Source organism: Diabrotica virgifera, chromosome 6 (genome assembly GCF_917563875.1).
Source record: "Diabrotica virgifera virgifera chromosome 6, PGI_DIABVI_V3a".
Taxonomy (NCBI): domain Eukaryota; kingdom Metazoa; phylum Arthropoda; class Insecta; order Coleoptera; family Chrysomelidae; genus Diabrotica; species Diabrotica virgifera.
In genome coordinates this window covers 159,184,807-159,198,484 of record NC_065448.1, presented here as the reverse complement: position 1 = coordinate 159,198,484, position 13,678 = coordinate 159,184,807, and the positions used below count along the sequence as shown (strand labels likewise).

The window sequence follows — 13,678 nt, the reverse complement described above, 5'->3', positions numbered from 1 at the left end:
GGTAATTGTTGCAATAATTGGTCGATGAATATGTGGGAGTAAAATTGAACTTACCCCAGTCATTACTTTCATTGCAGCTTCTAGGCATTACTTTAATCCCTATTTGTTTCCACTACTTTATCCTTTTTAACTATTTTCACTTCTTCGTGTAGTTCTTGTATTTCTTCATCAGTGTGCACTGACCTTATTTTATATCTTCATGCCGATACTTTGGTTTATTTTGGAACTTTTTAGAAGCATATCTGTATTGATTTATTTGTTGTCAATATCTTAACTTTTTATACAGAGTTAGATGAAGATGAAGATATTAGGCGGCCATGTGCAGATTTTAAAATAGGAGACGATGACTTGGAGGCATATGATTTCATCCGACGATTTCGTCTTGATCTTCTGAACACACCATATCCTGGTGTATCTAGAGTTAGAGGAACCAATCGTATGCAAACAGCGTACAGACTTGATAAAGAAGCAGACCTAACGGTACCAACAAGGTAAGAATTGGTTTATTTAAAATATAACGGTACCTACTAGAACATATTTTTGGATTCAGGTATTTTTCTGTGGCATTAAATCTGCTTTTAGTATTAATAACCAACTAGTTTTGAAGGTAGCCTTTTTGAGGATGAGGTAATTTCTGAGTAACTCAGGACTCAATCTGTAAATCCGATATCGAATGGTAAAATGTTATATCCACTCTATTCTTCTTTATTGTGCCAAAGTTTGCACTCTTAATGTGGACCTAATGAGAAAGCTAGAAGCTTTTGAGATTTGGCATTTTAGGAGAATTTTGAAAATACCATCGATAGTCCAGGGCGCATCTGTTTTGAGATGGACGTTGAGAGGTGACTCAAATTTTTTTGCAGAAATTGCTTAAAAATAAATCAAATAATAATATTTGAGTTATCCTCCCTCTCAAAAAGGTCCGGAACATTGTTTAAATAATCAAAATGGCAAAAAATGAAGGAAAAATTCGATTTTATTCTTGGTTTTTTGATTATAACTTTAAAAGTATTCATTTCCAAGAAAAGTTGTACTAACATAAAAGTTGCGTAATTAAATTTCCTACAATATAAAATTGGTTAAAAATTTTAAAAATTGTCACCCTAGCTGCAAAATAGCAATAATTGCGAAAAAAACATGCAAAATCAAGTATTGACATTTTACGTTTTTCAACCATTTATGCCACACTTAGGACCTTCATATTTCACCAAGAAAAACTTTATGATATAGTAAAACAATACTGTAAATTTCATTAAGATCGGTTCAATAGATTTTGCAAAATAAATTTCGCAATCCAGCTTTCGCAAAAAAAATTCATTTTTTCAAAATGTTACAGGACCAAAAATAAAGCAGATAGCAAGTTGAAATTTTTTTGCTTATAAAAGTGTACTGTACCTTTCATTTGCAATTTGCAAAATTAAAATCGATTAATTACCACGGCGTCAGGAAATTTTTTAAATAAACATTAATTTTTGGTGCTACGCGCAGGACAGCGGTGTTCGATTCACACAAGTTGATTTCCACCAAAATTTCTTCCAATCTTTATCTAATATATTATTTTCTTACTCTATATTTTGTTGTATTTTAATATTTTAATTCCACAAAATCAAACTAATTTTATTATTGTTTGTGAAATATTGTTTAAACAATTGCATATATTTAAAAATAATAAACTTTTATTCTCTAAGTTAAAATATATGAACAAAGAAAGTTTTTGCTAATAAAAGTGTTATTTCAAAGGATAGAGTATGTGTTTTTATTTTGCAATAAACAAATTTATTTATTTACATCGAAATGTAATAAAAATTAAAATGTATCAATCATTATCAAAGGTCATTGGAATGACCAATCAGAGCAAACTATCCGATGTCCTGCGCGTAGCACCAATAATTAATGTTTATTTAAAAAAATTCCTCACGCCGAGGTGTTAATCGATTTTAATTCTGCAAAATTGAAAATGAAAGGAACAGTACATTTCTATAAGCCAAAAAAAATTCAACTTGCTATCTGCTTTATTTTCAGTCCTGTAACATTTTGAAAAAATGAATTTTTTTTTGCGAAAGCTGGATTGCAAAATTTATTTTGCAAAATCTGTTGAACCGATCTTAATGAAACTTACCGTATTATTTTGCTGTATCATATAGTTTTTCTGGGTGAAATATGAAGGTCCTAGGTGTAGCATAAATGGTTTAAAAACGTAAAGTGCGAATACTTGTTTTTGTATGGTTTTTTCGCAATCATTGCTATTTTGTAACAAGGGTGACTATTTTTTAAATTTTTAACTAATTCCATATTGTAGGAAATTTATATACGCAGCTTTTATGTTAGTACAACTTTTCTCGGAAATGAATACTTTTAAAGTTATAATCAAAAAACGAAGAAAAAAATCGAATTTTTCCTTAATTTTTTGACATTTTGATTATTTAAACAATGTTTCGGACCTTTTTGAGAGGAAGGATAACTCAAATATTATTATTTGATTTATTTTCAAGCAATTTCTGCAAAAAAATTTGAGTCACCTCTCAACGTCCAAATGTACTAATATTTTTACAGATGCGCCCTGGTCTACGATCATATTACGAACAAAATAATGTTGCACAGAATGGGAAGAGATAGAGAACTTTTGACTACAATTATTAAAAGGAGAAAGTACGAGTTGTTGCAGCTGATTATGAAGAGAAAAATAAAAGAAAATTGGGTCCTGGTCACTCCTGGTAGACGACAAAAATATCCTGGATGAAAAACGTTAGCGATTGCACCGGATTAAATACATAGACTATTTTAAGAAACGCAGAATGTAGAGATGAATTTGCAACGATTATAGCCAATCTTCAATAGTAGAGTCAGCACGGCACTAGAAGAAAAAGAACCAAATCTTGCTCCATTCTAATGATGTATTTGCTGTACAATTTACTCCATTTGTGATTATAAGTGGCGACTCTTTGATTTTGCTCTTTTAAATATCTGTTTTCCTATTAAGTATGCAGTCCCGGCGCTAGGGTACAAGGTGTCTGCCTGCAAAACTAGCATTGGCGCCTTTCAGTTTTTTTAAATTAGTATTTTGTATAAAACCAACAGAAACAAAGCTCCTTTTAGCGCCCCCCAAACAGGGGCGCACGCCTGCAGTGAATCCTTTGCAGGGGCGTTATCGCCGGACCTAAGTATTAGAATGCATAATGGTAGGGGAGCCCAAGCGGGGATTTTTGCAGTTACTCAAGTGCGTCAGATTATCACTTGTGGAGAAACCTTGTACCCTGTAAATGTACCTCTACCATATATTGGCTCTTAATACAGGTGAGTTCGTTAAGGGGGGTCCGAATAAAATATATCCTTAGAAAAACTCGAAATCGTCAGATTAAGATAAGTACATGCAAAACAGTGTATATTTAAAAAATCTGACGATTAGAGCGGGGCGTAAGGAAATAAGCGAGTCACAAAAAAAGCGAATATTTCGCGAAATGAATGTCCGATTGATAAACTAAAAAATACGTGTTCAATATTTTTCAAAAATCTATAGAATGCTACCAAACACGACTCCCCACGGAGAGGGGTGTGCAATGAATTAAAAATTTTAAATACGAACCCCGCGATATTTCGCGAAATGAACATCAGATCGAAAAAGTGAAAAATGTACGTATTTAATATTTTTGAAAAATCTATCGAATGACACCAAAAACGACCCCCCACGAAGGTGGAGTGAGGGGTTACTTTAACATATTAAATAGGAGCCCCCATTTTTTATTGCAGATTTGGATTCCTTACAGAAAAATAAGTAACTTTTATTCAGAGATATTTTTTCGAATTATGGATAGATGGCGCTATAATCGGAAAAAATTATTGTTGGAAATGGAAAATTAAATTAAAAAATGGAAAGTCCCCGACTTTATGAAAAACTTAACTTATCTTTTTTGGTTTTAGGACCTACTCTTCACAACCCAATAGGTCCCAATAACGCTCGAGTAACTGCAAATTTAGCATACTTTTCTCCCCTACTATAATGCATCTTTCCATTAGACTATGTGTTGATTGTCCCAGACATGTTTATACAGGGTGTCCCGAAAAGATTGGTCATAAATTATAACACAGATTCTGGGGTCAAAAATAGGTTGATTGACCCTAACTTAACCGGTACAAATATGCACATAAAAAAGTTACAGCCCTTTTTAAGTTACAAAATGAAAATCTTTCAATATTTCGAAAACTATTAGAGATTTTTTATTGAAAATAGACATGTGGCATTCTTATGGCAGGAACCCCCCTAAACTTTTGTGTATGTTCGCATTATTATTGTAGCACTATTAGTTAAACACAGTGTTTTTAAAACTTTTTTGCCTCTTAGTACTTTCTTGAAAAGCCAGTTTTATCGAGATATTTTGAATATTTGTCAAATCCACCACATATTTGTATATGGTTAAGTGTGATTGTTGAGACCTTGGTAATAACATGAAAATTTATTTATAATTTACATTTTTGGGCATATTTTGAACCATATTAAAGAAGAAGCCACATATCGATAAAAGGTGCCTTATCGAAAAAATACTAAGAGGCAAAAAGTTTTAAAAATACTGTGTCCAATGGTACCGCAATAATAGTTTAATTGGTACGTATACAAACATTTGTGGGGTTTAAAAGAACGAAACCCCCATAAATTTTTATGGGGTGTACAAATTTCACTGTTGTTTTTTTTTAAGATGTTCCTGCCATTTCCAAGAATACCACATTTCCAATTTCAATAAAAAATCTCTTTTTTATTCGATAGTTCTCTCGAAGAGTTATTGATATATGGAAAAAAAACGATTTTCATTTTGTAACTTCAAAGCGCTGTGCACTATTGTATATAGGTAAGTGAGGTTTTGACCCCAGAATATGTGGTTTAATTTATGACCAATCTTTTCGGGACACCCTGTATAACTGAGATCTTTCAAAGTTTCTGTCTTTAATGTAAAATTGATGCTTATTTATCATAACACTTAATAGTAGTGAATATCTCCCAGATAAAAGTTTTGGAAGCTATTTTCTTGAGGAATTTAAATTTTATGTATTATTTTTAATAGGAATTAACCACAATTTCAATAGAAAATACATTTTGATATTTTGATTTCCACTTTAGAAAACGATCTAAAAATACAAATTCCTCGCCAAACTATATAGGGTCTGGTTACCAAAATTATTTTGCAAAATAAATTGGTTTCTTAGTTTTTAAACCATTGTCTGGAATATGGTGATTTAATTTATAATTATTAAATGTGAAATTTTGAGAGTTCCTTTTACTATTTTTTTGGGCGAGTCAATGGAGTTTTTGCTTATGGAAGAAATAAAACCAGGCAGGATTTTTTGTAATTTCATTAAGAAATGTTCAATAAACAAAATATCAAAAAAGTTCTACTCCAAAAGTGGGTGCTTCACTTTTTTTAAACAAATGAACTGCGAAATTAGTTATTTTTTAAATATCTACGAAAATATAAATCCTAGAAAAAAACTGACTTGACCATTGGAAAATTCAGAAAATTTTACACAAAAAACTGTATATAAAGATTTTTCTAAAATTTAATCTACAGTATAACAGCGTTCGACGCAGAGCGCGTCTGAGTTAATTTATTAGGTATATTTTAACTAATTGATCTAATTCAATATTACACATTGAAATGAAAAAAGAATATAAAAGCTATCTTCTAGTTGTGATTAAAAGAAAAAAATATGGGCATAAATACGGAAAATGAGACTTACATGATTTTTTGTTTAAAAATGTAACTAATACAATTTTACCTATAAAACTCTAAAATTTGCACAACTTACTTTTCAAACATCTTATTAAACGATGCTTTATTAAAAACAAGCTGAAAATGCGAGCATTATCATAACGAAAACTTTGTTTATATACGTATTTAAATTCATAATATAGAAAATTGCTATTACGAAAAGCTGTTTAGAATTAAAAATTATGTTTTAATGTGCAAGTATATCATTCTAATTTAAATAATGTGAACTATAAAGATACTTTACTCGAAATTCATATTTTTTTACATACCTCGTATAAAATTAATAAAATTTGATTCATCATAAATCTTAGACCAAGAAGAGATTTTTATGAAGAATAACTTTTCTTCGTCAAATTAAAAATACAAGAGTTATAAATGAAAATGATGTTGGTATCCATAATTTGAGAAAATTCGTCAAATATTTTTTTCCACTAGGAGGATGTAATTTCATATATCAGAACATACTTTTTTATTCCAAACCACATTTTAAATAACAATTTTTCCACCTTCCTCTACCGAAAGTATACTTTTCCGGACCTGATTGTAGGGAGCAAAGTTGTACTTTCCCTCCCTAGGGAGGAAAATATTTTTCCTCCCTAGGGAGGAAAAGTAAAAGTGGCATCATGGTATTTCATTCATGAAATATAACTTATTGACGCCCTGTACAATATCTATTTTCTATTACGTAAGTATCTATACATTTTAACGTTTATTTAAAACACTCTGTATTTTACAGAATGGTAAAAAACAGTAAATTGTTATTCTGATTTAACAATGTTTACATTAATAATTTGACTTATATTTGACAGTTGACAGTTATATTGTTCTACTTGTTAGTTTTAGTTCTAATAAATTTTGTTGGTTAATTACATAAATAAATTAAGTAAAAATGAAAAAATTACTTGTTATTTGAGGAAGGTGGAAAAACCATATGTATAACATGGGAGTAAAGTGCCTTTTCCTCCCTTGAATGATTACTGCCCTCCGCCACGCGTCGGGCAGTAAACTTCATTCTCGGGAGGAAAAGTAGCACTTTCCTCCCTTGTTATACAAATAGCTATTCCAATATTGTAAAATAAATAATACATACATGATAAAGATACTTTTTACTGATGAACTTACTTGGATTTACAGACCGAGCGAGTCTCGTAAATTCCACGGCTTTGCGCCACGCTGCACGCAACCGTATTTGCGTACTTGTGTTTTGAGTTATGTGGTCGTGCGCTGGTCGAGTGGAGTTTTTACCAAATTTAAATATAATCGTTTCTACTGATTCATTATTAATATAGTTATAATATGTATTATTGCTTCCAAAATTTACTCAAATTATATTTTTATACATTTATTACACATATTATTTTATATAATAATTAAATTCACTATAAAATGTCATTTATATTTTATTAATAGCTAAATAATTTAAAATTTAATTTGACATTCACGAAGTGTCAAACTCAAATGTAAATAATAACATTTGCTTTGCTTAACAAATTCCATTAGTAAAATTAATAAAGTAACCCATTTTTAATCAGATTAAAAAAGTAACCTACTTCCTAATCAAAGATTTCAGCTGACGTTTAGTGCCTGGTAGGAAATAACCGGATTGTGACGTCACATTTTAGATTTTGAGGTCGATTATCTCGAAGACGGTTAGAGATATCGAAATGCCGTTTTCAGATTTGGATTCAGAAGACAAAACTACATAGGAATCCATCGATACATCTGCTCTAAGTAATGCAGGAGCGGCAACGCAATAACACACAGACTTTTGCAAATTTATAAACGAAAAGTTTACGTTGAAAATCAAAAATGTGATTGAAATGATACAACGAACGTCTCAAAAAATGTAATTTTTGAAAACTTCGTAGTTTTACAGAATTACTACCAATTTAAGAGGATACTAAATACTCAAGTTTAAACGCAAAAATTACAATTTTATAGATTTTTTTTTAAGATTAAGATGTATTCTTTAAAATGCACTAAATTATTTTACTTTTAAAATTAAATAAACAACTTCCTTTTGAAAAAATTAATAAAGATAAAAAATGTAATACAAAAACCGAAAATTATAAGTTTAAAATTTTTTTATACAAAGTCATCAAATCTTTTTTCTGTACAACTTACCTAAAATACTTTAATAACAAGCTTAAATAATAATAAATGTACACAAATTTTTTTGAGCTCTTATACAGTATATCTACGTAACTTGGAACCTATTAAAAACTTTTTTATTACCAATTTAACGAAAAAAGTTATTCTTCGTAAAATGCTCTGCATCGTATAGAATCTAAGATGCAACCATGAGATATCAAATGGTACAGTCGAACCCGCTTATTAGAATACCTGTTATAGGAATATCCCGGTTTAAGGAATAGAAATTTAAGGTCCCGAAACGTTTCTACCAGCAACCAATGATCTGTTATTAGAATAACCCGGTTATACGAATACTTTTGCTTAGCACCAAGGCTATTCCAATAAGCAGGTTATCTTTAAGCAATATCTTTATATCAATAGGCAATTTCTTTACACGAGGTATGTCAAAAAATATGAATTTCGCTCAATTGTGAAAGTATCTTTATGTTTCACAACACTGAAAATTGTTATTAAGAAAAGTTGTTTTGAATTAAAAACTATGTTTCAATATTCAATTACATCCTTCTAATTGAAATATGTATTGTGAACTATAAAGTTACTTAACTCAAGCGAAATTCATATTTTTTGACATACCTTATATAAAATTGAAAAAAAATTATATCTGATGATTTAATCTTAGATTTTAGACCAGGTGGAGCATTTTATGAAGAATAAGTTTCTTTAGTAAAATTGATAATAAAATAGTTATCATAATTGTAACAAAATGATGTTATGTATCCGTAATTTGAGAAAAATTTGGAATTTTTTTAATGTAATTGCATATTAAAACATAGTTTTTAATTCCAAACAACTTTTCATAATAACTCATTTTTGATATAGGTACTGAAATATAAAGGTACTTTACTCTTGAACGAAATTAATACTTTTGACATACCTCGTATAAAATTGATAAAATTTGATATCTGATGGTTGAGTTTTACTTGTTCTAGACCAATTCTTTCTAAATTCTTTCTAAATTCATATTATTTGACACACCTCGTACAAAATTAACAAACTTGGATAACTGATGGCTGCATCTTGAGGTTTAGACCATGCACAGATTTTTATGAAGAATAACTTTTTTTCCTAAAATTATTAATAAAAGAGATATTACATGTCTAATAAACAAGAATAAAAAACCGCTAAACGCCGTAAAAATGAGTGGCGCATAAAATATTCCAGCTACAAAATATCTGATATGAATGTTACGTGGCGCGAAAATGGATTTTCATTTGATGCAAAACAAAATTTTAGTTTTATTTTAAAATATTTTTCCATAATATTTGCTAAATTTGAAGTAAACGCGCCACAAAAGAGTAACTTTGATACAGTTTGAATTTTGAAACTCTTTTGTGGCGCGTTTACTTCAAATTTAGCAAATATTATGGAAAAATATTTTAAACTAAAACTAAAATTTTGTTTTGCATCAAATGAAAATCCATTTTCGCGCCACGTAACATTCATATCAGATATTTTGTAGCTGGAATATTTTATGCGCCACTCATTTTTACGGCGTTTAGCGGTTTTTTATTCTTGTATCATGAGTTTTTCAAAGGTATTTACAAATTAAATGTATGAAGTTGAATGCAATGTTCCTCTATTACACGTCAAGCTTTATAAATTGTCACCTTTGTTGCATTATCTGCCAAATGATCTAGTGTCCATCGAATGTATACTAGATTTTTTTCTATTCGAAATAGATTGAAAAAAAAATATATTGAGATGGCCGGTAAATGAAGTCGGATTGCCCGTTGCCAGATCAAATTTAGCGTCGTAACCACTACAACTACATAAACCATTTGGGGAATAATCGTTAATTGGATTATACTTTTGTATCTTAATAACTTCTAAACGGCTTAACCGATTTTGATCAGTAAACATGAGTTTGAAACGTATTAACCAGTAGTATCTGATGGATCTAAGGTCAAGTATGATAACTGAAGCTGTTACAGGAATTATTGAGCTTTCAAAACCGTTGTTCCCACAGGAAATAGATTTTATCATATTTATGAAGCCTATAACCTAAAAATTCGAATTTTCCCGGATATGAGGTATACATCGTTAGATTCGTCTTGAGTCCTTCTACAAACGCTAAGTTATTGGAGCAATTCGTACGTTGAAATGTTAAGTAATTGTCGAAAAACCAAAATTTTCAAAGTTTAGTTTTTCAGTTTTTCGGCTATACTGAGCCGTGTATATGTCTGATCCTGACGGCTTAGACACCATTTGAAAGCTTAAGTCAACACTATTGATCTGATGTATTTGCAGTTCTCCTGCCTCTTCGTGATCCGAATATATATACCCCCAAAAATATGCCGTTTTGTAATTACCAAGTCCTATAGCTGGCTTATGGGTCGTCAAAAGTAACAAACTACACCGGTTCTAAATCGGCCCTGACCCCTCTTTAAACACAGAGAAAAATATCAAATCGGTTTAACTTTCAAACACACATACATACATATCCACAAACATTTTCCCTTTTTTAAATAAAAATTGAGTCACATTTCTAAGCTCTATAACTTTTGAATGGTATAACCGATTTTCAAAATTAGACATGCGTTGGAAAGGCAATGATCAGTTCTATTAGAAGCCGCAAAGGTTGGACAAATTTTTAAACTTTTTGGGAGTTTTGGTGACGAGAACGAAAAAGAGTCCCTAAATAGGAAGGGCTGTAAAATCTACACCCTTGGACCAAAATCGATGGTTGACATATAAATGGGTGAGTCTTTTCTGAACTTTAAGATGGGAGTTGGCCTAATTTTCAATTCAGTCAGATTTAGAAAATCGAAAATTTTGTGTATATATATAGTGTCACGTGTAGGGTGGTGTGGGTGTGCGCCACTGGCGAGAACTGCCGATCTCTGGTAATGTTCAAAATTAGACATGCGTTGGAAAGGTAATGATCAGTACTGTTAGAAGCCGCAAAAGTCGGACTTAAATTTTCGAAGTTTTTGGGAGTTTTGGGGACCAGAACGAAAAACAGACCCTAAATAGGAAGGGCCGTAAAATCGACACCCTTGGACCAAAATGGATGGTTGACATATGAATGGGTGAGTCTTTTTTTAAACTTGAAGATGGGAGTTGGCAAAATTTTCAATTCAGTCAGATTTAGAAAATTGAAAATTTCGTATATATAAGTGTCGCGTGTAGGGGGATGTATTTCTGCGCCACTGGCGAGAACTACCGTTACCTGGTAATCTTTCCGATATAAAACTAACAGCTTCGATAACTAATAAATCGAAAACTATTAATTTTATCAAAAAAATGTATAATGAACATTTTTTGCTTATAATTAATATTTTTACCAGCATTTGTGGTCAAAATATAAAAAAAAAATTCCACCCTCGAGATGAGATGGCAACCACCCCATGGTAAAAGCGTCTTTCGGCATCATATAGATTTTGATCCTTGGACTATCCACTACTTATTGTCAAATTTTTAAGCAAATCGATCCATTCTGTAAAAATTGCGAAGTGAAAAATTTCAGTTCCTGGACTAATTCTACATTTGGAGCTCTATAACTTCTGAACGGCTTATCTGATGTTGATCACTAAACATGAATTTGAAACGTATTGACAAGTAGTATCTGATGCATCCAAGATCGAGTATGATAACTGAACGTATTACAGGAATTATTGAGCTTGAAAAACCGTTTTTTCCCATAAGAAATAGATTTGATCATACTTATGAAGCCTATAACTTAAAAATTCGAATTTTCCCAGATATAAGGTATACACTGTTAGACGCGTCCTGAGTCCTTCTACAAGCGCTCAGTTATTGGCGAAATTCGTAGGTTGAAATTTTGAGTAATTGTCGAAAAACCAAAATTTTCAAAGTTTAATTTTTCAGTTTTTTGGCTATGGTGAGCACTGCGTATGTCTCAGCTTGATCGCTTAAACGCCATTTCAAAGCTTAGCTCAACCCTATTAATTTGGTGTATTTGCAGTTTTCCTGTCTTTCCTTAAACCTAAGATATATACGCCCAAAAAATATGCTATTTTGTATTTACCTAGTCCTCTAGCTAACTTACGGGTAGCCAGAAGTCAAAAATTGGACCGGTTCTGAATCGGCCCTCACACCCTCTTGAAACACAGAAAAAAAAAATTCAGATCTGTTTAACTTTTCCACACACATACATACATACATACATACATATCCACAAACATTTTCCATTTTTTAAATAAAAATTGAGTCATATGTCTGAGCTCGATAACTTTTGAATGGTATAACCGATTTTCAAAATTAAACATGCGTTGGAAAGGTAATGATCTATGCTATCAGAAGCCGCAAAGGTCGGGCTTAAATTTTTGAAATTTTTGGGAGTTTTGGGGACGAGAACGAAAAACAGGCTTTAAATGGGAAGGGCCGTAAAATCCACACCCTTGGACCAAAATGGAGAAGTAACATATGGATGGACGAGTCTTTTCCTAAACTTTAATATGGGATTTGGCCCAATTTTAAATTCAGTCAGGTTTAGAAAATCGAAAATTTCGTGTATATATAGTGTCGCTTGTAGGGGTGTTGTGCGCCACTGGTGAGAACTGCCGTTCTCTGTGGATAAAAATGATGTTCGGAATCGGTAATTTAGGAAAATTTCAGAAATTTTTTTTTCAAGTAGAAGGCTGTTATTGCATATTTGAAAATGATTTTTAATTACAAATAACTTTTCATAATAAAATTTTTTGATATTTTGAAATATAAACGTAGTTTGCTCTTGAGCGAAATTCATATTTTTTGACATACCTCGTATACTGTTGACAAAATTTGATATCTGATGATTGCATCCTAGGTTTTAGACTATGCAGAGCACTTTATAAAGAATGACTTTTTTCGTAAAATTGATATTAAAACAGTTTCCCATATGGTTCCAAGTTACGCAGACACCCTGTATATATTTCATGTTATTTCAATTATAACGGAGTTTATCTGTAAGTATAACGTATTTTATTAATTTTTACCATATTCTCCGGCTAACCCAGATTTTCGATAACCCGTATCTGCCGTCTGCCGCGGTCCCAACTAATCCGAGTTATCGAGTTTCCACTGTATATAAAATAACAAAAAAAGCATGTTTGAATTTTTCCGAAACAATGCAAGTTTTCGTTCTATATTGTACAACAAAAACATTATCTTACTTTGTCATATTATATTTTATACCCTAGCCCTACTGTATATAAAAAAATTTTATAATGTATTATTTTTTGTTTTATGAAATAAAAAAACAAAAACGTTCGCCCAACGTGGGGCTCGAACCCACGACCCTGAGATTAAGAGTCTCATGCTCTACCGACTGAGCTAGCCGGGCTTATACACCTTTAAGTATTTGGTGGTAAACTAAACTCTCAACGAGGATAGTGTTTATTGATTATTATAAATTAATAATATGTATTATAATATTATTATTATTTTCATTTACTAATTTTAGTGGCTAATTTTAAACATTTTCCACATGATGTAACATTAATTATTATTAATATTTTTTAGGAGAATATTTCCATTGGGACTACCGGATCAGTTTTCATTTATTTCGACATTTAGGACTAAAAAACCACCAAGAGGAGTCTGGCACATTATTAGAATCACAGATGTGGAATTCAGACCACAATTTTTAATAACTCTAAATCCAATTAACCAAACAATTGAATTTTCAATTACAAATTATGAAGGAAGATTACAGACTATCCAGTTTGATAATGCAACTGTAAGTTATTGATCTACTATACGATTTTAAAAATACTATAAACAAGAACAAATAATATAGACGCATGTGTCATGTGCGTCTATAT

The 13,678-nt window shown here is 31.1% G+C and overlaps 1 protein-coding gene and 1 non-coding gene across 7 annotated transcripts in view; one reads left to right on the top strand and one right to left on the bottom strand.

Moving 5' to 3' along the window:
- The window catches only part of LOC114335747 (collagen alpha-3(IX) chain-like), a 408,590-nt gene that overhangs the window by 106,320 nt on the left and 288,592 nt on the right, over nucleotides 1-13,678 (top strand). For all 6 annotated transcript variants that reach the window (XM_050653325.1, XM_050653322.1, XM_050653324.1 and 3 more), the window contains exons 3-4: nucleotides 287-491; nucleotides 13,377-13,593. In XM_050653325.1, the coding sequence (XP_050509282.1) occupies nucleotides 287-491; nucleotides 13,377-13,593 (422 nt within the window). The remainder of the gene's footprint in view (nucleotides 1-286; nucleotides 492-13,376; nucleotides 13,594-13,678) is intronic.
- On the bottom strand, nucleotides 13,125-13,197 carry Trnak-cuu (transfer RNA lysine (anticodon CUU)). The gene has a single exon. It is a non-coding gene; the product is annotated as a tRNA-Lys (tRNA).